The 27,694-nt window shown below is 57.8% G+C and overlaps 2 protein-coding genes across 2 annotated transcripts; both read right to left on the minus strand.

Annotated features, from left to right (window-relative positions):
- Nucleotides 1-15,407: 15,407 nt before the first annotated feature.
- Nucleotides 15,408-22,588, minus strand: LOC135404883 (serine/threonine-protein kinase pim-1-like). The gene is made up of 6 exons (XM_064639611.1): nt 21,938-22,588; nt 21,366-21,732; nt 20,550-20,726; nt 20,128-20,281; nt 18,680-19,938; nt 15,408-18,177 (listed from the first exon to the last, which is right to left on the minus strand). Exons 1-4 carry the CDS (start codon nt 22,586-22,588, stop codon nt 20,175-20,177), a joined length of 1,302 nt encoding a protein of 433 aa, XP_064495681.1. The 3' UTR covers nt 15,408-18,177; nt 18,680-19,938; nt 20,128-20,174.
- Nucleotides 22,589-23,348: 760 nt separating this feature from the next.
- Nucleotides 23,349-25,942, minus strand: LOC135406449 (zinc finger protein 239-like). The gene is made up of 2 exons (XM_064640825.1): nt 25,484-25,942; nt 23,349-25,295 (listed from the first exon to the last, which is right to left on the minus strand). The coding sequence occupies exons 1-2, from the start codon at nt 25,533-25,535 to the stop codon at nt 24,625-24,627; spliced, it is 723 nt and encodes a 240-aa protein (XP_064496895.1). The 5' UTR covers nt 25,536-25,942; the 3' UTR covers nt 23,349-24,624.
- Between the last annotated feature and the right edge of the window lie 1,752 nt (nt 25,943-27,694).

The raw sequence follows: 27,694 nt of genomic DNA on the forward strand, positions 1-27,694 counted from the left end.
CCACATGTCTGTGTGTCCCAGGCAGCATATGAGCTGTCTGTCCTCTAATAAAGCGGACATTTTTGCCAATCCTGTTGATTTGTGTGCATTTCTGTCTGACCCCCTCCGCCGTTCCGTAGATATAGTTAACAGTTTTCTTCTGGTTACGGAAGAAAAGATTTTATTCCAACACCTGCCTGTGTCTGCCTGGAATGGGGAGGGAGTGCAGGGTGGCCCCAGCAAATGGCAGCAAGCAGATCCAGCAAGGCCCAAAGGGCACCAAGGGCACCCAAAGGGCACCCCGGGCCTGAGTCACTGCCAGAGGTGCAGGCTCTCACGCAGGGTCACTCCCCTGTCCCCTTCGCCTGGGGAAGCAGCCCTTTGGCGTGGCAGCCAGGACACATGGGTCCCGTGCAGGACTCGCGCAGACGGCCCCACGCCCAAAGCAGCCCTGAGCAGAGCCTGGGCACCATCCTGCCGCTCTGGGGCTTTGGAAGGCTGCTCCCAGTGAGCCCACCGTGTCCCCGGTCACCCCAGCGCAGCCCCAGACAGGGCTCCTCCGGGCTGCCCTGGGGCTGCATTGGACAGGGCCCATAAGGGAGAGGGAAGAATGCGCTGGCAACCACATGCGGGGCCTCACAGGAGCCCAGGGAGACGACATCCGTAGATCTCGGGGAGGTGACACTCGGAAGGTCTCGACCTCTGTCTTGGGGGGGATGGCGAGCCACTCAGGAGTTGATGGGTCAGGATCAAAGGGCGGGCAGGCTGGGAATGGGCACACTGCTGTGGGGGTTTGCTCCAGGCCTCCTGAGCAGGAGCAAGATGGGGAGGAGACCTCTACAGGCAGCTTGAAGCAGCCTCCAGGTCACAGTCCCTGCTTCTCGTGGAGACTTCAACTGCCCTGGCGGCAGCTGGAGAAGCAACACAGCCAAGCACCAAGAGTCCAGCAAGTTCCCGGAAAGCGGTGACGACAACTTCCTGGCCCAGGGGGCTGGAGCCTCTGACAAGCCAAAGGAACGCTGTGCTGCTCCACCTCTTCCTAACACACAGCAAAGACCTTGTTGGAGATGGGAAGGTGCGGGACAGCCGGGGCTGTAGAGACCATGGGATTGTGGTCGTCTGAAATTCCAGCCAGTGGGAAACACAGAAATAGCCAGGAGATTGAGGAGCCGACGAAAAAAAATAAACTTTTATTGCAATAAAAGGGAGACTTCACTGGACAAACCGCAGTGAGGTGGCTCAGCTCAGTGGAGGTCGCAGCCCCCTTTTAGCCCCTTTGAGTGGCGGTCTGAAAAATAAAAGCTAGACACAATCCCAGTATGGGGAACTGGAATAGTTTATTGAACACGAGAACACTATTGTAAAGGCATCTGGGGCTGTATGTTAATGAAGGGGACAACCTATGTTAATTGGGGAGTTACACAAATTTTTACTGCAATTTCCAAACAGTTAATTTTTCTTCTAGTAGGATTACATGGGGGACAGAGGGATTACAGGGGTTTAGACATGGTTTGATACAATCATCTGAAACGTCCTTTCTGATTTCTGCTGGAGCCAAGCTTGATCCATGAGGTAGAACTTTAACAGGTCTTCTGAGAAGGGTCCAGCTCCTTCAGATCACGAGGTTTTTGTCAGCCCTTGTTTTCCTTTGCTGAAAGCTGGGTTTGGGTTCCCACACCTTTGCCCCTTTTTTTTTTATTTTTCTAAAAAAATAAATGCCATCCCGGGACACGGCTTTGATGGCCACCTGCAAGCCAAGGGGAAGGGCGGGTTGAGCTCGCCGCCCGTCCCGCCCTCCTCCTCCTCCTCCTTCTCCTCCTCCTGCTGCACTCACCGGGGCTCCGTCCGCCAGGCAGGTCCCCGCGTAGACGCGGCCGAAGCCGCCGCTGCCCAGCAGCGAATGCAGCCGGTAGCGCTCGTGCAGCGGCTCCTTGGCCTTCGGTGCGGGCGAGACGTGGCCGTCAGCGTTGGGGCCGGGGCCCGGCACGGCCCCCGAGCGCCCCTCAAGCGGCCCGGGTCGGGCTTCCCCAGCCGCAGCGGGCAGCGGCGGCTCGCTGCCGGCGGCCGGGCTGGCGAGCGGCGGAGCTCTGGCCGGGGAAGCCGCCGAGGAGGCGGCAGCGGCCGCGGCGCCCGCGGCCCCCGCCGGCCCCGGCAGGCGCCGGGCTCGAGCCAGGCGGAGCCAAGGGGCGGCGAGGCCGAGCCCGTCCCACAGCCAGCCCCACAGGAGCGCCCAGCAGCGCCACAACCGGCGCGCCGGGAGCCGGGCGAGGGCGAGACCGCGCCGGGCCGCCCAGGGTCGGGGACGGGGCGGCCCCGCCCGGCACAGGGGAACGGCCGGGGCCATGGCCCGGGCCGGCAAGGGGAGGGGGGACCGGGAACGGGACAGGGACAGCGGGAGTGGGACACTGGCACAGGGACACCGGCACAGGGACACCAGCACAGGGACACTGGGACAGCGGGACACCGGGAGAGGGAGAGGAGGACGAAGAGCTCGAGCAAGGAGAGCCCGAACAAGAGTCAGAGCGAGAGCGCGTCGCTACAGTCGCTGCTGCTGCCGAAGCGCAGGGGCCGTTGGTCCGTTGGTCCATTTGTCCGTTCCCCGTTGGCCCCCGCGAGCCCCGGGGGCAGCCCCGGCCGCTCCGCTCCCAACCAGCCCCGGCCGCAGTCACGGAGCTCCCCTTCCTCCCGCCCCCACGCCAAGACCACGGCCTTTTGGAGCTGCTTCACTTTAGTTCAACTTCTTGGCTGCCAAGTTTGCAACTTCCCGCCGCTGCTCGGACCCCATCCCGCCCGCTCGGCCCACGCTGCTGTCGCTTCCTCCCAGGCCAGCCGGGCTCGGCACTTGCCCCTCAACTTTGGCAAGGGCTTTGCTCAGTGAGGAGCCCCGGCACGTCCGGCCAGCGCCAGGCAGAGCCAGCCCCGGGGGAGGGCAGAGCAGGACGATCGGCAGGGGAAATGCAGCCCTTTGGGGTCAGCGCTGCTCCCCGACCACACCAGGGCTCTTCCTGTTTTCCCGCCTGGTTTGAGGGAAAATCGGCGGCTGCAGAGAGGATCAAGCAGAAGAGAATTAGAAGACTCTTCTTGCTGCCCTTTGGATGCCAGTCCCTCCTAATAAATGCAGGCTTAATTTGGAATGGACACGATGGAGCAGCTTTTTCAGCACCCAATACTTAACAGCTGCCTTTCAGGGGACAATGGGAAAAGGGGGGAGAACGGGAGAAAAGGGGGGCTGGGACCTCCAAAGTGAGCGAGGAGGGGGCTGAGACTGTGAAACCGAGCAGGGCACGGGGAAGAAACACCCCCAAACCGAGCTGGGGGGGAGCTGGGGACGGTGGGGATGATGGGAAAGGGGTGGGAGAGGGGAGAAAAGGGGTGTTGGACAGTGGGCAGGGGGACAGAGGGCAGGGAGTTCCCACATGGGTCTCCCCTGCCCCCCATCACTTGAGCCCTGGAGCGGTTCCCTGGGGCTCTGGGAGGGGGCAGATCCACCCTGGGAATGTCCACTGCTTCTGTAACCCTTTGTGTGCTTGCTCTGGTGACAATTGTGCACAGGTGCCCAAGCCCCCTGTCCGTCCCTGGGGGGCTGATGGGGGGACTCCCCCACTCAGTAACTGGTGCTGCAGCAGCTGTGGGGCAGAGGGGGGTGGGAAAGGGGGGTCCGGGGTGGCCCCCTGAGCTCCCAACCTGCTGGGGGGGCTGAGGGCTGCTGGGGGGGCACCCCCTGACCTGTGTCCCTGCACACCCAGGGCTGTTCCAGGTCCTGGGAAAAGCCGAGTGAACGGCCCCGACCGGGAGAGGTTCCTGCCCGGGTACATCTCCAACTGGGAGCAGCTCAGGCACTTCAGCAGAGATTTGGGCACCTGGGGGGACACCCCGTGTGGGGAGACCCAGACCAGGCACTGGAACAGCCAAGGGGAGTTCCTGGAGAACAGACAGGATCAGGGGACATGAACTGCTGGCACAACTACGACAATGTGGCCCTGTTTGCCCGGCCTGGGAACCCCCATTTTTGGGGTAATCTCCCCCACATCCCACCAGAAACTCCAAATCCTCCCAAATATTCCCCTGGATCTCCAAATGACCCCAAATGCCAGTAAAATGGTGGGGCTTTAGATGTCTTTGTTGAATGTCTTTGTTTTAAATTCAACAAATCAGCTCTTCCCACTGAATTTTCCAGGTCAGTTTGTGACCCCATGGATGTTTCTCCCACTGTGTTCACCCAGGTGCCTGTGGGGAACCAGGAGGATGTGGAGACCACCAGCCAGGTGTCTTCCCAATGTGGGAAGACATCACTCCTCCAGTGGGTGATGGAGTTGGAGCAGCAGACAAAGCTCTTCCCACAGTCAAGGCACCTTTAGGGCTTCCCTTACTGGTGGGTCCGTTGGTGTGAGGTCAAGGCAGAGCTCTGGCTGAAGCTCTTCCCACACTCCCCACACTTGTAGGGCCTCTCCCCGCTGTGGATGTGCCGGTGGCTGACGAGGTGGGAGTTCTGGTTGAAGCTCTTCCCACAGTGGGTGCAGAGGAAGGGCCTCTCCCCTGTGTGTGTCCTTTCATGCAGGAGGAGATTCCCGCTGGTCTGAAACCTCTTCTTGCATTCCAAGCACTTGTAGGGCCGTTCTCCAGTGTGGGTGCGCTGGTGGCAGATCAGGTTGGAGCTGCAGATGAAGCTCTTCCCACATTCCCCACACATGTAGGGCCGTTCCCCGCTGTGGGTGCGCTGGTGGCAGATCAGGTGGGAGCTCTGGCTGAAGCTCTTCCAACAGTCCAAGCACTTGAAGGGCTTTTTCCTGGTGTGAGGCTGCTCATGGACATCCAGGTCAGGGCTCTGGCTCAAGCTCTCGTTGCCTTCCTGGCACAGGGTGGGTCTTTCCTCCTCAGAGCACCCTGGGCTGCCTTTGGAGACCCTCCTCCTGGGGTACCTTCGTGGCTTTCCCTCCCCGCTGCCTTCCTGCGCCGTGGAGCCCTTCAAAACGGCCTCTCCCACCAGGCTCTGCCGGGGGGATTTGTCCTCCGGGCTCTCCATCCTCAGCTCGGGGCCTGGGGCAGGAGGGAAGAAGGACAGGGAGGGGATTTGCCTCCGGCCCACAGGGAAGGCCAAGGACATCCCCCCAACTCCGGCCCCGGCAGGACGGTGGCGGCAGCGGGGTTGTCCTGCAGCCGGGGGTGATGCTCAGCTGGGAGATACAGGACAAGACAGGGGCAAAGGGGCACTGACTTCCTCCTCACCTGCCTGGGGGTCCTGGGGCATCTTCCTCTTCCTCGCAGCCTCCTCCTCTATTCGGCCAAGCTTTGGGAAGGAGAAATCCTGCTGTGTGGGGAAAAACAAAGGATGAGTGCTTTGGCTGGGGGTTCCTCCTGCCCAAGGCCATCTCTAGATGTTACTGGGCGGCTTCTGGCCAAGAAAACCTCCAAACCACCAAGATTCAGCCCAAAACAACCCTCTCAGCAGTGGAGTTCCCCCTCGCTGGTCCATCCACTTTGGGGTTCTGGGGTCCCTCCTGGGTGGGCTGCTGGAGGTCTCACATGCATTGGGGAACCCCCTCTCCAGGGTTCCCGCCCTCTCTGGGCTGCCGGAGATCCCGGGAATCCCAGGGGTCCTTCCTTTATGGGCTCCTCACTTTGCCATTCTGGGGATCCCCCTTCTCTGGGCTGCTGGGGGTCCCGGGGGTCCCGGGGGCTCCCCTCTCCGGGGTCCCTTTTAGGGTGGTCGGGGGGTTTCGGGGTCCCAGGGTCCCTTCTCCCCTGACTCTCGCCTTCGAGGTGCTGGCGATCCCAAGGTGTCCAGCCCTCTCTCCAGGCTGCCGGGGGTCCCGGCTCCCCCCACAGCCCTCGCTGCTCCCCCCTCCTCTCCAGACTGCCGGGAGCTCCCCCTCTCCGGGCCCCCGTTTCAGATTCCAACCCCCGCCTGTCCCAGGGGTCCCCAAAGCCGGTGGGTTTGTCCCGTGTCCCCCCCACTCCCCGCCAGTATCCGGCGATCGCCACGTGGCTCCGGGGACCCAACATCCCCCTGCTCATCGTCGGGGCTGTGCCGGGAACCCACCCCGGGACCCCAAAAAACACCTCCCGGGGATCCCCAATATCCCCCCAAGGGGCATTTGCGGCTCAGCTTGGGGGTCCTGCAAGATCCAAACATCCCCCCGCCCCCCCCAAAAAAAATGCCAGAGTGCCTCAAGATATTTGGGGCGAGCTCCCCCTCCCCGGTCACCTGCGGGATGCGGGGGGCGATGCTCCCGGGACGCGGGGGCTGCGGATACAGCGGGCCGTGCATCCACGTGCGTTCTTTCTCCTCCTCCTCCTTCCCCTCCTCCCCCTCTCCCTCCTCCTCTCCCTCCTTCTCTTTCTCCTCCCCTCCTATTCCCACTCCTCCCATTCCCGTGGGAGCTGGGGCAGGTCGGGATGGGGCAGCGCTGGGCTCTTGGCCGCTCCCGCCCGCACTCGGCCCCCGCCGCAGCCGCCACGGCCGGGGCGGCGCGGGGGGGCCCGGCCTGGGCACCCCCCACCTCCCCTTTGCCCAAATTCCCGTCCCGGGGGGCGCTGGGGCCGAGGGGGGACCCTGGGGGGGTCCGGGGAGCGCTGGGCGCTGCGGGTCTGGCTGGCAACTGATGAGTCATCAGCGCTGCGCGCTCGGATTGGCTGAGCACTGCTTTGGGGGTGGGGCTGCAGGAAAGGGGGTTCTTTGCAGGGAAGACATTTGGAGCTGGAAGGACTCCAAAGCTGAGCCGCAAATGCCCCTGGGGGGGATCGGGGGGGGTCCGCGGGAGGTGATTTGGTTTTGGGGGTGTCCCGGTGGCGGTTCCCGGCAGAGCCCCGGCGGTGGGCGGGGGGATGCGGGGTCCCCCCCGCGGTGGGGGTTGGTCTTGCTGGAAATGATCCAACTTGCCCAAAATTTTCGTCAGTGGCAGCAGCTGACCGGGTTTCTTTTCACGGGCTCTTGTCGCTTTGATCTTTAAAGCACCCAAACTTGGAGTTTCTCTGCACTGGCTCTGATGAGCTTCCATAAACAAAGCCCGAGGGAGCTGAAGATTGGACATCTGGGATCTTAAATTCCTGGTCCTTCAAGGACCTGTTGGAGGAACCAGAAGGTCCAAAGGGGATTAACAAAGACATTGCAGCCTGAGAGTTGGAGACTCTGTGTCTGAGGAGGAGTGCTAAGAGGACCAAAGAAGGTGGACCAAATTAGCCAGTTAAGGATAGAATACTAATTAGAGTCTTAATTAATGAAGAGAATTCATTAGTTCATTAATTGGGGTAAATTAGAAGCAATGAACATGAATTTGTTTGTTTGTTCAAATGTAGAAATATGTGAAAAGTCTGGAAAGGGACAGGTGGGGCTGGAATGATTGGCTCCCTGTCTCTGGGAGCCAGAACAAAGCAGTGCCTGGCTCACCAACACTTCCCAGGGGCGTTGGAGGGTTTCATTTCTTCCCAACGATTTTCAGGGACAATTCTTGGTGAGCCAGGTGGGACAATGCTGTCGACCCTCCAGGGATTCCGGGACCCTGAGGACTCCAGCGAGCAGTGAAAATATTCTTCTGGGAGATCTCAGTCCCTGGATCTGGTGAGTTCAAAGCAAGATCCCTGGAATTTTATTAAGGCATTGCTGAGCATAGAAAAGGTATACCTAAGCATCCTAGAAATGGAGCTCTAGAACAGAATAGAATAGAATTGGGTTGTGAAAGTGATGCTAGAACTGTAAAAGGAGGAGTGTGATATTTGGCTTATGAGAAGAAATCCCTACTGACTGAGTGAAAGGGGTGGGTTCCAGGCCCCAGGTGTGGTTCAGGGGGTGGGTTCCAGGCCCCAGGTGTGGTTCAGGGGGTGGGTTCCAGGCCCCAGGTGTGGGTCAGGGGGTGGGTTCCAGGCCCCAGGTGTGGTTCAGGGGGTGGGTTCCAGGCCCCAGGTGTGGGTCAGGGGGTGGGTTCCAGGCCCCAGGTGTGCTTTGCCCACAGATCAGTCACACACAGAGCTCTTGCCCATAGAGCTGCTTTGGGGAGGGCTTTGCTCAGGGAACTGTGTTTGTCAAAGCCAATGGTCAGTGCTGGAGAAAGTGAAGTGTTTGGGGAGTGTGTGTTACTGGGAGTGTGTGTTATAGTATTAGAATCCTGTCTGACTCAGGGATGCCCATAATAGATATAAAAAAGGAAAATTCACTTGCTGTAAGTGTTAAATGCAGTAGTTTGTTCTTGGGTGCATTTTAAAGCATTTGATGCACATTAAATATTTGAAGGAAGGTAAATTGCCACAGCAGCTGTTAAGCTGGGATTGTGTGTTCAGAGCATTCTTTAGTGTCAGCTTTAGTGTTTGCAGGGGTTGGATTTGTGTTAATTGTGCCGATATTCCATTAGTGATTAGTGAATTAGAGATTCAGTTTGTGGATTATAATACGTTTTTTCAGTTGCTGTTGTTTTGTCAGAGAAAAGAGAAGTGAACTGAAATCTCTAGATTTGTTCTTTGAACTGAGCAATAGTCAGGGTTTGGGAAGGTGTGGTTTTATGCCAGGGAGCAGCAGCAGCTGGGGAGGTTCCTCCAGCTGCAGGGGAAGGAGGCAGAAATGGTCCCAGTGAGAGAGGAGCAGAGGAAAGGATTTGGGTTTGGAAAGCTTTGGAGGGTTTAGTGTGAGAGCAGGGATTTGGAATGTGCGTGGGGAAGGGACAAACAGGAGCTGCCACAGCCTGGACTCCCCCCAGGGCTCCTGGCCAGGCAGGAAGGCTCCTGCCCTTGGAAGGTGTGTGGGGGCCCAGAGGTGTCATCCCCAGCTGAACCTCTGCTCCATGGACACTGGGGAGGGAGAACATGGATTTCTTGGGAGATCCTGGAGTGGCGTGTTGGGTTTGAAAGAGGAGGAAAGGACAATTTAGTCAGAAACGATTCCTGTTGTTGGTGGCACAGGGCAAAAGGAAAATGGGCCTTTCTTTCAACCATTAAAATTTGGAATTGGTAAATGGGTGTTGGCCCTTCAAATTCTTTCTGTGCCTGACTGTGCTGTACCATTCCTAGGCAAGAGATGGATTTAGTGAGTTAAATGACATTTGAAAAAGGGAAAATCCAAGTTAGTGGGTGCAGCTGCTCTGTCATTCCTGGGTTTTGGTGTCATTGTGTCACTCAGGGATCCTGAGGAGGGTGAAGCCCTTCTGTGCAGGACATGGAGATGGTCCCTGGCTTGTCCAAATGCATTAAATGCTGCTGCTGAAGGAGCCCCCCCAGTGATTTTATCTGCATTGACCCCCTGGAGCCCACGGGCACCTGCTCCTGCCTGGACAGAAACCAGGAGTTTCCTTGGACTGGTGTCCCCCAGGAAGGACGTTTTCCCCCCTGTTTCTGAGGCTTTTAATAGTCTTTGATCAATAAATATTTCTCCATGTGATTTCTCCTGTGGTGTCTTCTTGAAGCCTGAAGCAAGCAGAGGAGGGGATGCCAAAGATCCGCCCTCCCCTCTCTATTGTCACTCTGCACCCCCCAGGCCCTTCCTCTGCAGTGTCCTGTCTCCCTGGACATCCCCCCTGGAACTTGTGCCCTTCCCTGCTGGCACGGGTGGGCACACCCCCCATCCCAGTCATGTTCCCAAGCACTGCCAGGGCCACCTGGGTGACCAGCAGGACATGAGTGGGGGTGGCTTGTGAGGGAGTCCCCAAACTCTCCCTGTCCCCAGAGAGCAGAGCCACGGGGACCAGGGCAGGTCCCCCAGCAGGTCCCACTGCAAATGGCCTGGTTTGTGCTCCAGGGAGGAACAGGCAAGGACCCAGCTTGGGAGAAGATGCTCCAGGAAAGGACCAAGAGGGTCCAAGACACAGGATTTGGGGCAGGAACACACCTTAGTGCCCCCTCACATACATGTGGTGTGAGTGAGAACAGCCCAGGGCAGAAACACCCACCTGCCCGGGGGCCCCAGCAGTGGGTCAGCACCAGGCTGCAAACAGGGCAGGGCAAAACTTGGCCCTGCAGACCCCACAACCGAGGCCAAAGAGAGACCAGCCAGGCCACCACCCCCAGCCCAGCCTGTTGCACCTCCGGCCACAAGAGTGGGGACCAAAGCTGTGCTTCTCCTTCCTCCTCTGCACCCAGGAGCCACAGCCCGGGGCACGATCCTGCCCCCAGCAGCACAGACTGCCAGGTCCCTGAGCCCCTGGGGCAGGAGCTCCTCGGGGTGCAGCCCCTGGGCCCTGCAGCACCACAACCTCCTGTAGGGCTGCCCCTGCCTGGGCTCCAACTGCCCAGCACGAGGGAAACCAGGAGCCAGAGAGCAGAGCTGGGGGCCTGCAGAACATCAGCATTTCCTGCCCTGCACAGCCAGGACAGTTTTCCAGAGCTCACTTAAAACAGCCCCTCCAGAACTTTCAGGGTGTTCCACAGGGCCCAGTCAGTCCCAGGATGATCCCAGTCAGTCCCAGGATGATCCCAGTCAGTCCCAGGATGACCCCAGTCACTCCTGGTCTCTCCCAGTATATCCCAGTTGCCCCCAGCTGCCCCCCCACCCCGAGCTGCCGTCGGACGCCGCCCCCCAAGATGCTGACGGGGGTCGGGGGCTCCGTGCTGGGGTTCCTCTGCCTGGGCCTGCATGGAATGAAGGGGCCAAGGTGACACTGCAGGGCCTCCTGGAACCAAAGAACCCTGAGACATTTGGGAACCTCCTGCAATCAAGGGACAATTGGGAGCCTGCAGGGCCTCCTGGAAAAAAGGGACCCTGAGACACTGTGGAAACTCCTGGAATCCAGGGGCCTTTGTGACATGGGGGCCTCATGGAACCAAAGGAACCTGGAAACATTTGGGAAGTTGTGGAATCAAGGGACCATTGTGACACTGCAGGGCCTGATGGAATTACAGGCACACTGGGACACTGTGGCAGGACATTCCCCCCTGGAATGGGACCAAGACAATGCCCTATTTGCAAATGTATCAGTGCTGGGCTGAGAGGGGCCCAGGCCAGGCCAGGAGATGTTGGAACCAGTCTGGGTTCAACCCTGAATTAACATCCTGATGGTGAGGCAACCCCTGGAGTCCAAGGGCTGTCAGTCCATCACTTTATACTATAAAGTTCCAGTCCCCTTTCCCAGGGGCAGGTTCTTCCAACATAACCCCTCTTGGGGTGTATGGTTGGAGATTCCCCCCTTGGCTGGGGAACCCCCCTCAAGGTCAGTCCTCGAGGGTGAGCAAAAGAGATCTCCCCAGGAGCCTTGGTCTGGGGGAGTTACATCACATATCTACGTAATAATCATTTATTTTTTGCCAGTTTTAGTATAATTCCTTCAATTATATTGTACTTATCCTGTACTACTGGTAGTTTTAGTGTTTATATTGTGTAGTAAATAATTCTGATTAAAATTTTTTGTCTGTTCATCTGTGATAATGATGAGTTCATTTTATATCAATATATCTGATTTTCCATCATTAAAACCTGCAGGACAAAAGTGGTTCAATCACAGCTCTGTAATTCCTTAAATTCCAACCCTTGGCATAATCCAGGACTGAGATTGGATCCAGCCGCCCCCAGGCTCCTCTCTGAGCAGGAGTTTAGAAAGCCAGGGAGTCCTTTCTGCACCTCGGGACTCAAGGGCAGGACTTCTTTAATGAACTTTGTCTAAGCCTTCCACTCCCCCCGGCAACAGGGGATGACAGGGAAAAGGGAGGGGAAAGGGGAGAAAAGGTGGGAAAAGGGGGTGGGACCCCTTCAGCTGAGCGGTTGAGGGGGTGGGACCCCCAGAGCAGAGCACGGGGAAGCTGTGGTTTGATGGGATGATCAGAAAGGGGTGGGAGAGAAGGGAAAAGGGGTGGGATCCCCAAAACTGAGTGTGAGGGGGGTTGCGACCCCCAGCCTAAGTGGGAGGGGTTGGGAGCCCCTGGCTGAGCACGGAGGGGGTCTGGAAACTGGGGGGACGTTGGGAAAGAGGAGGGAGAGGGGGGAAGAGGGAGGTGGGACAGAAGGTCGAGGGGTCCCTTTGTGTCCCCCATCACATGAGGCTTGGAGGGATTCCCTGGAGCTCGGGGGGGTTGGATCCACACTGGGGGTGTCCCTGTCCATCCCTGGGGGTCTGATGGGACACGTCACAAGACCCTGCCCTTAAAATGTGGGGCTTTTCTCGTATAAAGTGCTGGACTGTCAGTCAGGTGTGTCCAGGCTGTGCCAGCCCAGCAGCCTTGGAGAAGTTCTCAGGGGTGAATTAGGAATGTTGTCCCATGGAATTAGGGGACCGTTGTGACACTGCAGGGCCCCAGGGAACTCTTTTGCCTGCGACGAGGGTCAGCACAAGAGACACCGACACCAACTTTGGAGAACAAGTGTGTAATTTTCCTGCAGTGCAGAGCAGCAAAGAATGACAAAAGGCTGAGCTCAGTAACGCACCTCATCCTTCCTACCAAGAGTGCCTGGAGTGAGTAGAAAAGCTCCCTGCCCAGTTGCCCTCATCTGTTCCCCTCAGCCAGGCCCGCCCGGCAGCGGGGGAGCCCCGGTCGCAGCCAAGGGTTGGAGAACCCCTCCCGGGCCCGGGAAATCCCACCCAGGGCGTCCACTCGTAGGGGAGGGCTCCATCTCTGCTGGGAGGGGGTCCAGCTTTTCTGGCCTTGCAGAAACAAGCTCACAGAGCTACGAGTGTGCAAAACCATCTGGCTCCCTTCTCCTCCTGGGTTCCACCCACAGCCTGGCCAGGGCTTAAGGGGAAAACCCAGGCAGTCAACCTGCCCCATCTGCTGCCAAACAAGGCCACACATCCACTGCCAGGGCCTTGACCACTCTCTAAACACAGGAAGATAAAGATCACATTTTGCTCACAATCAGACATAAGATTTGATTAAGGAACACATACAAATATCATTCACTAATGAGCTGAGACTCACAGATCTCACTAAGAAGCACATTTATTTTGTTCAGGGGCAGGTACACGGGGAGTCTTTCCACACTGCATCTTTGACCAACAAACATACACAGTTTTAGCTAAGGAGCAAATACAGGGATAAACAGACTGTTAGGTTGGAAGGTTCATCTAGAGCTCAGCTTTGGCTCAGGGCCTGTTGTTCAGCCTCAGCACTTCAGTGACAGCCACACAGGGCTTTACATGACACACACAGTTTCCAGATTCATTAGATATTCTCCCTTACTTAAGACATAGATGTTACTTTGCTTTACACAGTCACCCCCCCTATTGCAAGTCCTTAGTTGGTCCTTTGGGGTCTCCTTCAGGGCTCTCTGGTGGGTTTTTTGGCATCTGGTGCCCCCCAAAGTTGAGGTGTCCACTTCTTGACCTCGGTTCTGAGCAGACACAGTGTCATTACCTTTCACCACAAAGACTGGAACGTTTGGGTTTGATCTTCTCTGGGCCCACAGAGCTCAGCTTCCATCCTGTTTGCTTAGTTACATCCCTGATCCAGTTCTCCAGGACCTCTCCAAGATTACAGTTCTCCTTCCTTGGCCATAGAGAAATGTTGGGAGCAGTCTTCTATATCCCACATCAAATCCCCCTTTTTTCAGACTAAGCTCCTGAAGGGATGGAGTGTCTTAGGAGCTTTATTTCATTTTACAGCTCAAGGCATTAGAACAGCTACAGCACTGAATCCTGATGCAAGCTGAAATACAAATGCCCTTCCAGCTTTGGGGCAACCCTTCCCAGGTGTTATTTCCACACACCAATCCCACCCCGTTCCTTTGGGGACCGGCCAAGGATCAGTCATTTCCCCAGCAGGAAGGGTTTGAAGACATTGGGGTGATTTCCCACAAACGGGCCACTCTCATTAACACAATCCACTTGTCCTGTTCCTTTAGTGGGGGTTACAGCTTTGGACACAGGCAGGATTGTCAGAGGTGGTGGGGGGTACTTGCACACTGACTGCTGGTCTACTTTTTGGGGAACACAAGTGCTCACCCAGTGACCAGGAATCATTTCTGCCAGAACAGGGAAGGCAGAAATGGTGAATGGCTTCCTTGTCTTTTCAGGTAAAGGAGTGCACACCCAGCAATCCCTTGGAGGCAACACTTGGGTCACGTTTGAGACTGAAAGGAGATGTAAATTTTGCTCCCAAGTCAAGACCCAATTAACTATTGTCAGGAGAGCCAAAGCAGACTTAAGCATTTGGTTTCTTCTCAGACAACCTCTCAATTACCCAAGGGGCTCTGGCCTTTGGAATTCTGCAATAATGCATCCCTGATTTGACTTGCTGTACCACTTCTACAATCAAGTGAGCTCCTCTGTCTGATGACATTCCCAAATGTACCTCGAATCCAGGGATTCTTGGATTCAACAATATTCCACTCACTTCCCCAGCCCAGTTGGTGTGACAAGGAACAGCCTCTGGCCACCCAGAGAAGGTATCCCCCAAGACTAGGAGATCTTTACACCCCCATTTTCTGGGCAATTCAGTCACATCCATCTGCCAACATTCACCTGCAGCATTTCTACATTTTCCATCACCTGTTCCCACTCCAGTGGCAGGGTTTGGATTATTTCTCTTCCACACACCACACTGCTGACTCACTGCTTGTACAGCTGGGGTCAGTTTTGGACCAAGAACCCACTTGGACAAATGTTACAGTGCAGAAACAAATACAAACACAAAACAAGGATCAGTGGAGAAAACAAAGCCAGAGACCAAATGGGGGAACACCAAATAACCCACCCAAAGAGCTGGAAGATCCACACGTCTTAGAGGGACAGGATTCCCCAAAAGAATGCCTTATTATCCAATGGGATCTTCCCCCATCCCAGACCAGTCCAGGGATCTGTGGTCTTCTCCAGGAAAGTCCTGGGGCCGGCGTGAAGACCCAGAGATCCCTCGGATCCACGGGAGATCAGGCAGAGGGTCCCATCTGGGGCCAGAAATGGTGCCCAAAAGCAGCAGAAAGCAAGTCCTTAACCCCAGCTGGGAGGTGTTAAGAAGCAGGCATTCTTTAGGGCAGCGTGCTGGACGCCTGCAGGAGAGTTCTTCTAATCCAGCCTGCTCAGGGACACAGGCAGGGCTTGGGATTACACCCACTGATTCCAGAGGCATTGGATATTCCCCCTTACTGAACACATGTCCATTACTGTGCTTTACACAGTCACACCCCTATTGCAAGTCCCTACTTGGTCATTTGGGGTCTTCTCTGGGGGTCTCTGGTGGGTTTTTTGGCATCTGGTGCCCCCCAAAGCTCAGGTGTCTGCTTCTTGACCTCGGTTCTCAGCATCACTGCTTTTCCCCACAGAGACCGTCATGTTTGGTTTGATCTTCTCTGGGTCCCCAGAGCTCAGCTCACATCCTGTTTGCTTGAGTTCCAGCCCTGATCCAATTCTCCAGGACTTCTCTAAGATTCTGTTGTTCCTTATTTGGCCAGAGCAGAATCTTGGGAGCAATGTTCTACTTCTCCCAAACCAAGGCTCCCCCTGCACCAGCCACTGCCAAACAAGGCCAGACATCGACTGCCATGGCCTCCACCACTCTCCAGATACAGAAAGAGAAAGATCAGATTTTGCTCACAATCAGACATCTTTTGTTAAGGAACAGATACAAACAGGATTCACTGATGAGCCCAGACTAACAGATCTTCCTAAGAAGCACACCTGTTTGGTTCAGGAGCAGATACACAGGTGGAGTCCCATCCCACCACATTTGTACCAACAAATAGACCCAGTTTTAGCTCAGGAGCAGATACATGGAGACACAGCCCATTAGGTTGGAAGGTTCATCTAGAGCTCAGCTTTGGCTCAGGGGCTGTTGTTCAGCCTCAGCACTTCAGTGACAGCCACACAGGGCTTTACATTACACACACAGTTTCCAGATTCCTTACAGAGTCTTGCTTACTTAATACAGACACTTGTGGGCAACACTTGGATCACCTTTGGCACTAAAAAGACATGTAAATTTTCCTCCCACGTCAACAGTGTTTGAACTGTTGTCAGAAGAGCAAAACAAGAGTGAAGCATTTTGTTTCTGCAGTCAAGTGGGAACCTCTGTCTGATGACATTCCCAAAGGCATCCCAAATACAGGGAGGATTGCACTGAACAGGATTGCAGTCTCTTTCCCAACCTGCTTAGTGCAACAAGGAACAGCCTCTGGCCACCCAGAGAAGGTATCCCCCAAGACCAGGAGATCTTTACACCCCCCTTTTCTGGGCAATTCAGTCACATCCATCTGCCAACATTCACCTGCAGCATTTCTGCATTTTCCATCACCTGTTCCCACTCCAGTGGCAGGGTTTGGATTATTTCTCTTCCACACACCACACTGCTGACTCACTGCTTGTACAACTGGGGTCAGTTTTGGACCAAGAACCCACTTGGGCAAATGTTTCAATAATTTGCTTCACTCCAAGGAATCCCCTCATGTTCCCCATCCACCAGGTCACAGGAGATTGGCTCAGGGACTATTATTTGCCCACTTGGGGGAACTGCCCAGCCTCCTGGAGCAAAGTTTGCTCTACTGTTTCAAGGAGTTGACAATCCTTAGCACTAGACTCATTTTCTTCTACTGGGAGAAGGATCTCTGTCAGGATCTCTGCCCTGGTGGTGGGGAGTTCTGTGCATCCAGAGAATTGTTTTCCATGCCGGACAAAGCTGCCCCCACTGGGAAACAATTCCCAACCAGGACTTTCCAAGGGGCTGTCTCCTAAGTCAGCTCTGCCCCAATACACTTCTCCTCTAGTCTGGAAGCAATCCCGCTCTGGGTTTCCTTTGCTGGGGCTGGGGCAGTTGACAGGTTGCTTCTTTCCTTCCTGGCCCAGCCTCCCTTGTCCTTGGAGAATTCCAAAGCCCACGGAGGCTCCTGGGCTCTGGACTACTTGCACTTTGTGTTTGGGATACCCCATATCCACTCAGCCCAAGGAAATTCCACAGGGCCACAGTCTGACCCCAACGTTGCTGCTCAGCATCAGTGGCATCAAAAGATCATCCCCACACTGCAATAAGGCTCCAAGAGGGTGGGTTTGGACTTCTCCATTCCTCCAGTCCCTTTGCCAATTGAGTTCCAGATATTGGGGGGCTATTTTTAAACCCCTGCAAGAGGACCACCAAAGTCAGATGGGTTTTCCTCCCCAGCTTTGCATTTTCCCATTGGAAAGCAAAAAGCTCTTGACTTTCCCAACTCAAAGGGAGACACAAAAAGGCAGCTTTCAAACCTAATGCTGTGAAACATATTAAACTTTCATTTAGGGGAGTTAGCAAAGTGTAAGGATTCACTATGACTGCTTGTATATCTTCTACTCTGTTCTTTACAGCTCTAAGGTCTTGGACTAACTGGCATAGCCTTCCATTTGCCTGCTTGACTGGCAAAACTGGAGCATTCCATTTAGATTCACATTCTTTTCACAAGCAAAATTTCATCAGTTGTTCTACAAAGGGTGAGAATCCCTTACAACTTTCTATTTGCAAAGGACATTGCTTTGGCCTCACCAACCCCACTCCAGGTTTCTCTGGAATTCTCACGGGTTCTGCTCTCTTGGATCATGGAGGCACCTCTCCAGCCCATCCTGTTGGAACCACTGCATCCCCAAGTGATGGTGGCAGATGGATTACTTCTGCTTTGGGAGACTCTCATGCAAAACTAGAAACTTGCACAGAATTAGGCTCTGCAATAATAACCTATATTGGACCATTTTTCAATTGGATTGTGGCATTTCATTTTGCCAAGAGATCTCTCCCAAGCAGAGGCTTTGGGGAATTGGGGAAATACAAAAACTGGGGAGCCAACCACTGTTTTCCCAATTTCAAAGCCACAGCATTAAAAATGGCCCAGTTTCCCAATTCCCTGGCACACCAGACAATTGTTCTAGAATTGTCCCTTGAGTTTCATTTCCCTGCATTTAACACAGAGGAACAAGTTCCCACAGCCACAAACAATTGTGCTTAGCTTGGCTGGAACCAGATGTTCTGATGGGGAAGAATCCTCTGGTGCCCCCTCAGTCGTCTTCAGTGATGCCACGAGAGGGTTCGGAGGGTTCTGAAGTTTCAGTTGCGGACAATCCCATTTCCAGTGTCCATCTTTCTTACAGGATGCACAGGGACTGCTCCCAAGTCTCCTGGGGGGATGTTTGAAGCAGGCTGTCCATGCTCTCGTCCTCTTCCTCTCCCCGGGGGCACCATTTCCTCAGGGATTTCTTCCAGAACTGCAACTCCAACCTCCAACAATGTCCCCAAATTAGACTGATCTTGTCCCTCAGCTTGATTTTCCTTTCCGGGCTCACACCAAGGGCTCTGAGGGCGCTGCATTCACACCACAATCTTTCTGCCCTTTCACACGTTCTGCAAAGGGAAAAACACAGCACCAGACATAACCTCCTTCCACTTCTGTTCCCCTTCTCAAACAGCATCAACTGGAACAATGGATTCTAATTCAGTGTTCCAGAACAGCCACCCATTGATTCCAACACTCCATTAAATTCTCCCTGGGAGCTGTTCCTCCGGGGGGGCCGCCAATCTTCATCCAATATTGCAAAATGCAACCAAGGGGGGACTTCTTCCAAATTCCCCCTTCAGATTGCCCACTTCCCAGCTCTAAACAGTAGACCCAAAATGGTACAATACAGAAACAAATACAAGTACAGAACAATAGTGATCCATAAAACAAAGCCAGAGACCAAATTCCAGAATACCAAAGGACCCACCCAAAGGGCTCGAAGATCCACAGGTCTCAGATGAGCAGGATTCCCAAAATACCAAAGAACCCCAGTGCGCTGAAAGATCCATACGTTTGACATGGGCAGGATTCCCCAAAAGAATGCCTTGTTATCCACTGGGATCTTACCTGTGTCCCAGACTGGGCTGGGGATCTGTGCTCTTCTGCAGCAAAGTCCTGGTGCTGGCGTGAAGATCCAGAGATCCCTCGGATCCGCGGGAGATCAGGCAGAGGTGTCCTGTCTGGGGGCCAAAAATGATACCCAAAAGCTGCTGAGATACAGCTCGAGCAAGCTGAAAACTAAACTGTCATTTGGGGTCATCCCAGATCGATTGGATTTCAGCAATTACTCAACACAGGTGCCACCTCCTCCAGCCAAGCCCAGGAGATCAACCTCCTCAGCAGCTGCAAGAGCGGGATGTTCATGTGCCTGCTGCCATCTCCCCAAAGCCATTATCCCACTGCTGCTGACAAGATGGGCAAGATGAGCATCTACCTCCCAAGATCTGCTGCCGCAAGAAGAGCATGTCCCAAAGGATGTCCTCAGCCTTCTCAGAGGGGACGTCAGATCCTCTCCAGGGATGGTCCCAGCCCTTCCCAACCCGGACTGGGCACCAGCTCCAACTCTTCCCTGGAAAACAAACAACAAATTCATGAACAGAGATTACAAACCAAAAGTGGAAACAAGAAAAAAAGGTAAAATGTTAACCTTCTGTCAGGGTTCTGAGGAAGGCCCAAGCCCTGCAGGCCAAAGAGAAACCCCACCTCCTCCAGCTGAGGAAAACCCAGGCCTTCTCCCTGCCCTGCTGCACTGGCCCAAAGAAAGGCTCCTAAGCCAAGGCAGCCCAAGCCTTTCCTGGCCTGCAGCCCAAAGCAGCTGGTGTTCTGCAGCCCCGCCTTTGCTCCCCCCACGGGGGTTTGTTTTTGGCAGGCTGGCTGCCCCTGCCCCAGCCCCGCCCAGCAAAGGGGCAGTGGCAGAGGCTGGGGGCAGAGCCGGGCTCCCATTTCACAGCCAGCCCAGAGCACCCGCCCGCCCTCCTGCCAAGAAGCAGCTTGGCAGCCGGCTGAAGAATTCCTCAGGTTCCCCATCAGCAAAGGGGGAACCTTCGGTGCCCAGCCAGGCTGAGCAATGCCCGTGTCCGGGAGCACCCCCTGGGTGTGGACTCATCTGCAAACGGCGTGTGGAGCACGGCTTGGAGGAAGGGGCCAGAATCAAAGGCCATCCTCTTCAGCTCGCCGGCGTCCAGGTCAACTGAGAGCTTGTCATCCCTGACATCGTCCTCGATGTCTCCAGCAGCAGCCCCACCCGGCACAGCTTCTCCAGAGGCCCCTTCTCCTTCCCTGGGGGCCAGACCAGGCTGTCAGCGTTCTGCTGAGGGCCCAGCTGTCTGTGAAGCGGGACGAGCAAAACCAGGTTGGATGGTGGCCACCAGCACTTGGGAGACCGGGTCTGCAGCCCAGCTCCAGCACAAAGAGGGGCGTGTTCCCATGGGATGACCCCCCCTCAGTGCTACAGGCTGACAAAAAAGTCTGGTTTCCTTTGGTTCTTATTGCCAAGAGATGTGTGGAGGTGTTACCTGCCAGGCCCCGGGATCAAAGGGAGCACGTGGATCTCTCCCGTCTTCTAGGGCAGGGGAATGCCCTGCACCCAAGGATGGCACAACAGGTCTTCCAGTGCTGGCCTGTCCGAGGGGCGGATGGACAAACACCACCTGATAAGATGCTGGCAGCCTGGGGGGAAAATGGCCGGTCAGTTGGAGAAGGATCCTGTCCCCTCTGTCCCACTGTCCACGTGCCCAGGCTGTGCTGGCTGTGCTCAGAGCTGTGCCCAAACTTCTCCATCGATTCTCCCTTTTGGAGGAGAGCAGGATGGCAGGACACAGGCCACCTCCTCCAGCCACCCATGGGACACAAACAGCTTCAAGAGCGGCGTCCTCGTGAGCCCGCTGCCCTCTCCCAACACCGTTATTCCCCCCGTGCCACAAAGATTGGTATCCACCTGGAGAGACCCGTGCTGGGAACGGGAGCTGGGCCCAGATGGTGTTGGGGCCTTTGCGGAAAGGGTGCTTCCCGCAGACCATCTGGTAGAGCAGGATGCCCAGGGACCAGATGGTCGCCTCCTCGCCGTGGTAGCGCTTGAGGTAGATCCACTCTGGCGGGCTGTATGACAGTGTTCCTACGGAATACAGACGCAGTTCAGCAGGTGGATGCTGCCTGCTCCCAGAGCCTCACCCCAGCAGCCCTGGCAATGTGGGGCCTGCCCCAGTGGCACACGCTGTGACCCACTGCCTTCTCGCCGGCCCCTGACTCTTGGTTACAAACTCTGGGTTGGAGAAGAAGCCGCTGGTGTCCAAGAGGGCAGCGGAAGCCCTGGCAAGGCCCAACCATTTCATGCAAGGGAAAAACCCACCCAGTGGTGGGGAAAAGCCGTGCCTTCTCCCCGCCCCACTGCACTGCCCCCAACACATCATCATAAGCCAAGGCAAACAAGGCGAGCGGAGCAGCCCAAGCCCTTCCTCGCCTGCACACCAAGCCAGCTGGTGCACAGTTCTGACCCCCTTCTCTGCTACCCTCATGGGGGTTTTGGTCAGGCTGGCTCCCCCCTGCCCCAGACCCAGCCCGGGACAGGGTGGGTGGCACAGGCTGTCGCCAAGGCCGGGGCCTGTCTCACAGTAACCCCCAGCCCCATCCAAAAGCAACTTGGCTGAAGAACTAATCCTGTTCCCCCTCGGCCAAAGGGGCAATCTCCACTGCCACACCCGGGCATGGCCATGCGATGCCCGGCACCAGGAGCATCCCCCGGCTGTGGGCTCACCTGCAAACTGGGTGTAGACCGTGTCCTTAAGGAAGGTGCCACATCCAAAGTCGAGGAGCTTGGCCTCGCCGCTGGCCAGGTGGAGGAGGATGTTCTGGGGCTTGATGTCCCGGTGCAGGACACCGCAGCTGGTGCAGTGCCGCACGGCCTGCAGCACCTGGCGGAACAGCCCCCACGCCATCTCCTCCGGCAGGAACCCCCACGCCCTCAGTAAGCGAGAGAGGTCCTGAGACGGCTCCGGATGCTCCATCACCAACAGGAACCCGTTGGGGAGCTCGAACCACTCCAGGAGCTGGATGACCCCAGGGAAGCCATTGGACACCTTGTCCAGCAGCACGATCTCCAGGGGGGCCCGGGTGCCGTCGGGCTGCGGGGGGACCACGGGGTCGTCAGTGGGGCTGATGCCGTGCCTGTCTGCCTGCTCCCCCTCGGCCAGCCCTGGATGCTCCCCGTCCCCCACCGAGCCCACGGCCACTCTCCCTCCAGGTGTCCCGGCGGCTTCCACCCTGCCGGGCCTCGGCTCGTCCCCGCCCGTCCCGCCCCGCTTTCTGCCGCTAGCCCCGCTCGCTCACCAGCTCGCCCCAGCGCCGGATGCCATCCCGGGACACGGCTTTGATGGCCACCTGCAAGCCGAGGGGAAGGGCGGGTTGAGCTCGCCGCCCGTCCCGCCCTCCTCCTCCTCCTCCTTCTCCTCCTCCTCCTGCTGCACTCACCGGGGCTCCGTCCGCCAGGCAGGTCCCCGCGTAGACGCGGCCGAAGCCGCCGCTGCCCAGCAGCGAATGCAGCCGGTAGCGCTCGTGCAGCGGCTCCTTGGCCTTCGGTGCGGGCGAGACGTGGCCGTCAGCGTTGGGGCCGGGGCCCGGCACGGCCCCCGAGCGCCCCTCAAGCGGCCCGGGCCGGGCTTCCCCAGCCGCAGCGGGCAGCGGCGGCTCGCTGCCGGCGGCCGGGCTGGCGAGCGGCGGAGCTCTGGCCGGGGAAGCCGCCGAGGAGGCGGCAGCGGCCGCGGCGCCCGCGGCCCCCGCCGGCCCCGGCAGGCGCCGGGCTCGAGCCAGGCGGAGCCAAGGGGCGGCGAGGCCGAGCCCGTCCCACAGCCAGCCCCACAGGAGCGCCCAGCAGCGCCACAGCCGGCGCGCCGGGAGCCGGGCGAGGGCGAGACCGCGCCGGGCCGCCCAGGGCCGGGGACGGGGCGGCCCCGCCCGGCACAGGGGAACGGCCGGGGCCATGGGCCGGGCCGGCAAGGGGAGGGGGGACCGGGAACGGGACAGGGACAGCGGGAGTGGGACACTGGCACAGGGACACCGGCAATGGGACACCGGCACAGGGACACTGGGACAGCGGGACACCGGGAGAGGGAGAGGAGGACGAAGAGCTCGAGCAAGGAGAGCACGAACAAGAGTCACAGCGAGAGCGCGTCGCTACAGTCGCTGCTGCCGCCGCTGCTGCTGCCGAAGCGCAGGGGCCGTTGGTCCGTTGGTCCGTTTGTCCGTTCCCCGTTGGCCCCCGCGAGCCCCGGGGGCAGCCCCGGCCGCTCCGCTCCCAACCAGCCCCGGCCGCAGTCACGGAGCTCCCCTTCCTCCCGCCCCCACGCCAAGACCACGGCCTTTTGGAGCTGCTTCACTTTAGTTCAACTTCTTGGCTGCCAAGTTTGCAACTTCCCGCCGCTGCTCGGACCCCATCCCGCCCGCTCGGCCCGCGCTGCTGTCGCTTCCTCCCAGGCCAGCCGGGCTCGGCACTTGCCCCTCAACTTTGGCAAGGGCTTTGCTCAGTGAGGAGCCCCGGCACGTCCGGCCAGCGCCAGGCAGAGCCAGCCCCGGGGGAGGGCAGAGCAGGAGCATCGGCAGGGGAAATGCAGCCCTTTGGGGTCAGCGCTGCTCCCCGACCACACCAGGGCTCTTCCTGTTCTCCCGCCTGGTTTGAGGGAAAATGGGCAGCTGCACAGAGGATCAAGCAGAAGAGAATTAGAAGACTCTTCTTGCTGCCCTTTGGATGCCAGTCCCTCCTAAGAAATGCAGGCTTAATTTGGAATGGACACGATGGAGCAGCTTTTTCAGCACCCAATATTTAACAGCTGCCTTTCAGGGGACAATGGGAAAAGGGGGGAGAACGGGAGAAAAGGGGGGCTGGGACCTCCAAAGTGAGCGAGGAGGGGGCTGAGACTGTGAAACCGAGCAGGGCACGGGGAAGAAACACCCCCAAACCGAGCTGGGGGGGAGCTGGGGACGGTGGGGATGATGGGAAAAGGGTGGGAGAGGGGAGAAAAGGGGTGTTGGACAGTGGGCAGGGGGACAGAGGGCAGGGGGTTCCCACATGGGTCTCCCCTGTCCCCCATCACTTGAGCCCTGGAGCGGTTCCCTGGGGCTCTGGGAGGGGGCAGATCCGCCCTGGGAATGTCCACTGCTTCTGTAACCCTTTGTGTGCTTGCTCTGGTGACGATTGTGCACAGGTGCCCAAGCCCCCTGTCCGTCCCTGGGGGGCTGATGGGGGGACTCCCCCACCCAGTAACTGGTGCTGCAGCAGCTGTGGGGCAGATGAGGGTGGGAAAGGGGGGTCCGGGGTGGCCCCCTGAGCTCCCAACCTGCTGGGGGGGCTGAGGGCTGCTGGGGGGGCACCCCCTGACCTGTGTCCCTGCACACCCAGGGCTGTTCCAGGTCCTGGGAAAAGCCGAGTGAACGGCCCCGACCGGGAGAGGTTCCTGCCCGGGTACATCTCCAACTGGGAGCAGCTCAGGCACTTCAGCAGAGATTTGGGCACCTGGGGGGGACACCCCGTGTGGGGAGACCCAGGCCAGGCACTGGAACAGCCAAGGGGAGTTCCTGGAGAACAGACAGGATCAGGGGGACATGAACTGCTGGCACAACTACGAGAATGTGGCCCCGTTTGCCCAGGCTGGGAACCCCCATTTTTGGGGTAATCTCCCCCACATCCCACCAGAAACTCCAAATCCTCCCAAATATTCCCCTGGATCTCCAAATGACCCCAAATGCCAGTAAAATGGTGGGGCTTTAGATGTCTTTGTTGAATGTCTTTGTTTTAAATTCAACAAATCAGCTCTTCCCACTGAATTTCCCAGGTCAGTTTGTGACCCCATGGATGTTTCTCCCACTGTGTTCACCCAGGTGCCTGTGGGGAACCAGGAGGATGTGGAGACCACCAGCCAGGTGTCTTCCCAATGTGGGAAGACATCACTCCTCCAGTGGGTGATGGAGTTGGAGCAGCAGACAAAGCTCTTCCCACAGTCGAGGCACCTTTAGGGCTTCCCTTACTGGTGGGTCCGTTGGTGTGAGGTCAAGGCAGAGCTCTGGCTGAAGCTCTTCCCACACTCCCCACACTTGTAGGGCCTCTCCCCGCTGTGGATGTGCCGGTGGCTGACGAGGTGGGAGTTCTGGATGAAGCCCTTCCCACAGTGGGTGCAGAGGAAGGGCCTCTCCCCTGTGTGTGTCCTTTCATGCAGGAGGAGATTCCCGCTGGTCTGAAACCTCTTCTTGCATTCCAAGCACTTGTAGGGCCGTTCTCCAGTGTGGGTGCGCTGGTGGCAGATCAGGTTGGAGCTGCAGATGAAGCTCTTCCCACATTCCCCACACATGTAGGGCCGTTCCCCGCTGTGGGTGCGCTGGTGGCAGATCAGGTGGGAGCTCTGGCTGAAGCTCTTCCAACAGTCCAAGCACTTGGAGGGCTTTTTCCTGGTGTGAGGCTGCTCATGGACATCCAGGTCAGGGCTCTGGCTCAAGCCCTCGTCGCCTTCCCGGCACAGGGTGGGTCTTTCCTCCTCAGAGCACCCTGGGCTGGCTTTGGAGACCCTCCTCCTGGGATACCTTCGTGGCTTTCCCTCCCCGCTGCCTTCCTGCGCCGTGGAGCCCTTCAAAACGGCCTCTCCCACCAGGCTCTGCCGGGGGGATTTGTCCTCCGGGCTCTCCGTCCTCAGCTCGGGGCCTGGGGCAGGAGGGAAGAAGGACAGGGAGGGGATTTGCCTCCGGCCCACAGGGAAGGCCAAGGACATCCCCCCAACTCCGGCCCCGGCAGGACGGCGGCAGCAGCGGGGTTGTCCTGCAGCCGGGGGTGATGCTCAGCTGGGAGATACAGGACAAGACAGGGCAAAGGGGCACTGACTTCCTCCTCACCTGCCTGGGGGTCCTGGGGCATCTTCCTCTTCCTCGCAGCCTCCTCCTCCATCTGGCCAAGGTTTGGGAAGGAGAAATCCTGCTGTGTGGGGAAAAACAAAGTGTGAGTGCATTGGCTTGTGGGTTCCTCCTGCCCAAGGCCATCTCTAGATGTTACTGGGCGGCTTCTGGCCAAGAAAACCTCCAAACCACCAAGATTCAGCCCAAAACAACCCTCTCAGCAGTGGAGTTCCCCCTCGCTGGTCCATCCACTTTGGGGTTCTGGGGTCCCTCCTGGGTGGGCTGCTGGAGGTCTCACATGTATTGGGGAACCCCCTCTCCAGGGTTCCCGCCCTCTCTGGGCTGCCGGAGATCCCGGGAATCCCAGGGGTCCTTCCTTTATGGGCTCCTCACTTTGCCATTCTGGGGATCCCCCTTCTCTGGGCTGCTGGGGGTCCCGGGGGTCCCGGGGGCTCCCCTCTCCGGGGGCCCTTTTAGGGGGGTCGGGGGCTTTCGGGGTCCCAGGGTCCCTTCTCCCCTGACTCTCGCCTTCGGGGTGCTGGCGATCCCAAGGTGTCCAGCCCTCTCTCCAGGCTGCCGGGGGTCCCGGCTCCCCCCACCGCCCTCGCTGCTCCCCCCTCCTCTCCAGACTGCCGGGAGTTCCCCCTCTCCGGGCCCCCGTTTCAGATTCCAACCCCCGCCTGTCCCAGGGGTCCCCAAAGCCGGTGGGTTTGTCCCGTGTCCCCCCCACTCCCCGCCGGTATCCGGCGATCGCCACGTGGCTCCGGGGACCCAACATCCCCCTGCTCATCGTCGGGGCTGTGCCAGGAACCCACCCCGGGACCCCCAAAAAACACCTCCCGGGGATCCCCAATATCCCCCCAAGGGGCATTTGCGGCTCAGCTTTGGGGTCCTGCAAGACCCAAACATCCCCCTGCAGCCCAAAAAAAATCCCAGAGTGCCTCAAGATATTTGGGGCGAGCTCCCCCTCCCCGGTCACCTGCGGGATGCGGGGGGCGATGCTCCCGGGACGCGGGGGCTGCGGATACAGCGGGCGGTGCATCCACGTGCGTTCTTTCTCCTCCTCCTCCTTCCCCTCCTTCCCCTCCCCCTCCTCCTCTCCCTCCCTCTCTTTCTCCTCCCCTCCTATTCCCACTCCTCCCATTCCCGTGGGAGCTGGGGCAGGTCGGGATGGGGCAGCGCTGGGCTCTTGGCCGCTCCCGCCCGCACTCGGCCCCCGCCGCAGCCGCCACGGCCGGGACGGCGCGGGGGGGCCCGGCCTGGGCACCCCCCACCTCCCCTTTGCCCAAATTCCCGTCCCGGGGGGCGCTGGGGCCGAGGGGGGACCCTGGGGGGGTCCGGGGAGCGCTGGGCGCTGCGGGTCTGGCCGGCAACTGATGAGTCATCAGCGCTGCGCGCTCGGATTGGCTGAGCACTACTTTGGGGGTGGGGCTGCAGGAAAGGGGGTTCTTTGCAGGGGAAGACATTTGGAGCTGGAAGGACTCCAAAGCTGACTCTGTGTCTGAGGAGGAGTGCTAACAGGACCAAAGAACGTGGACCAAATTAGCCAGTTAAGGATAGACTACTAATTAGAGTCTTAATTAATGAAGAGAATTCATTAGTTCATTAATTGGGGTAAATTAGAAGCAATGAACATGAATTTGTTTGTTTGTTCAAATGTAGAAATGTGTGAAAAGTCTGGAAAGGGACAGGTGGGGCTGGAATGATTGGCTCCCTGTCTCTGGGAGCCAGAACAAAGCAGTGCCTGGCTCACCAACACTTCCCAGGGGCGTTGGAGGGTTTCATTTCTTCCCAACGATTTTCAGGGACAATTCTTGGTGAGCCAGGTGGGACAATGCTGTCGACCCTCCAGGGATTCCGGGACCCTGAGGACTCCAGCGAGCAGTGAAAATATTCTTCTGGGAGATCTCAGTCCCTGGATCTGGTGAGTTCAAAGCAAGATCCCTGGAATTTTATTAAGGCATTGCTGAGCATAGAAAAGGTATACCTAAGCATCCTAGAAATGGAGCTCTAGAACAGAATAGAATAGAATTGGGTTGTGAAAGTGATGCTAGAACTGTAAAAGAAGGAGTGTGATATTTGGCTTATGAGAAGAAATCCCTACTGACTGAGTGAAAGGGGTGGGTTCCAGGCCCCAGGTGTGGTTCAGGGGGTGGGTTCCAGGCCCCAGGTGTGGGTCAGGGGGTGGGTTCCAGGCCCCAGGTGTGGGTC

This window comes from Pseudopipra pipra, chromosome W, assembly GCF_036250125.1.
Source record: "Pseudopipra pipra isolate bDixPip1 chromosome W, bDixPip1.hap1, whole genome shotgun sequence".
Classification (NCBI taxonomy): domain Eukaryota; kingdom Metazoa; phylum Chordata; class Aves; order Passeriformes; family Pipridae; genus Pseudopipra; species Pseudopipra pipra.

Excerpts from the sequence above, each read along its gene's own strand:
- LOC135406449 (XM_064640825.1), bottom strand. The coding sequence starts at position 25,535 with ATGGAGGAGGAGGCTGCGAGGAAGAGGAAGATGCCCCAGGACCCCCAG. Across the intron at positions 25,296-25,483 it reads GCCCCAGGACCCCCAGGCAG|GCCCCGAGCTGAGGACGGAG; the intron begins GTGAGGAGGAAG and ends CTCCTGCCCCAG.
- LOC135404883 (XM_064639611.1), bottom strand. The coding sequence starts at position 22,588 with ATGGCCCCGGCCGTTCCCCTGTGCCGGGCGGGGCCGCCCCGTCCCCGG. Across the intron at positions 21,733-21,937 it reads TCCGGCGCTGGGGCGAGCTG|CCCGACGGCACCCGGGCCCC; the intron begins GTGAGCGAGCGG and ends GTCCCCCCGCAG. Across the intron at positions 20,282-20,549 it reads CCCAGCACGGGTCTCTCCAG|GCTGCCAGCATCTTATCAGG; the intron begins GTGGATACCAAT and ends TTTTCCCCCCAG.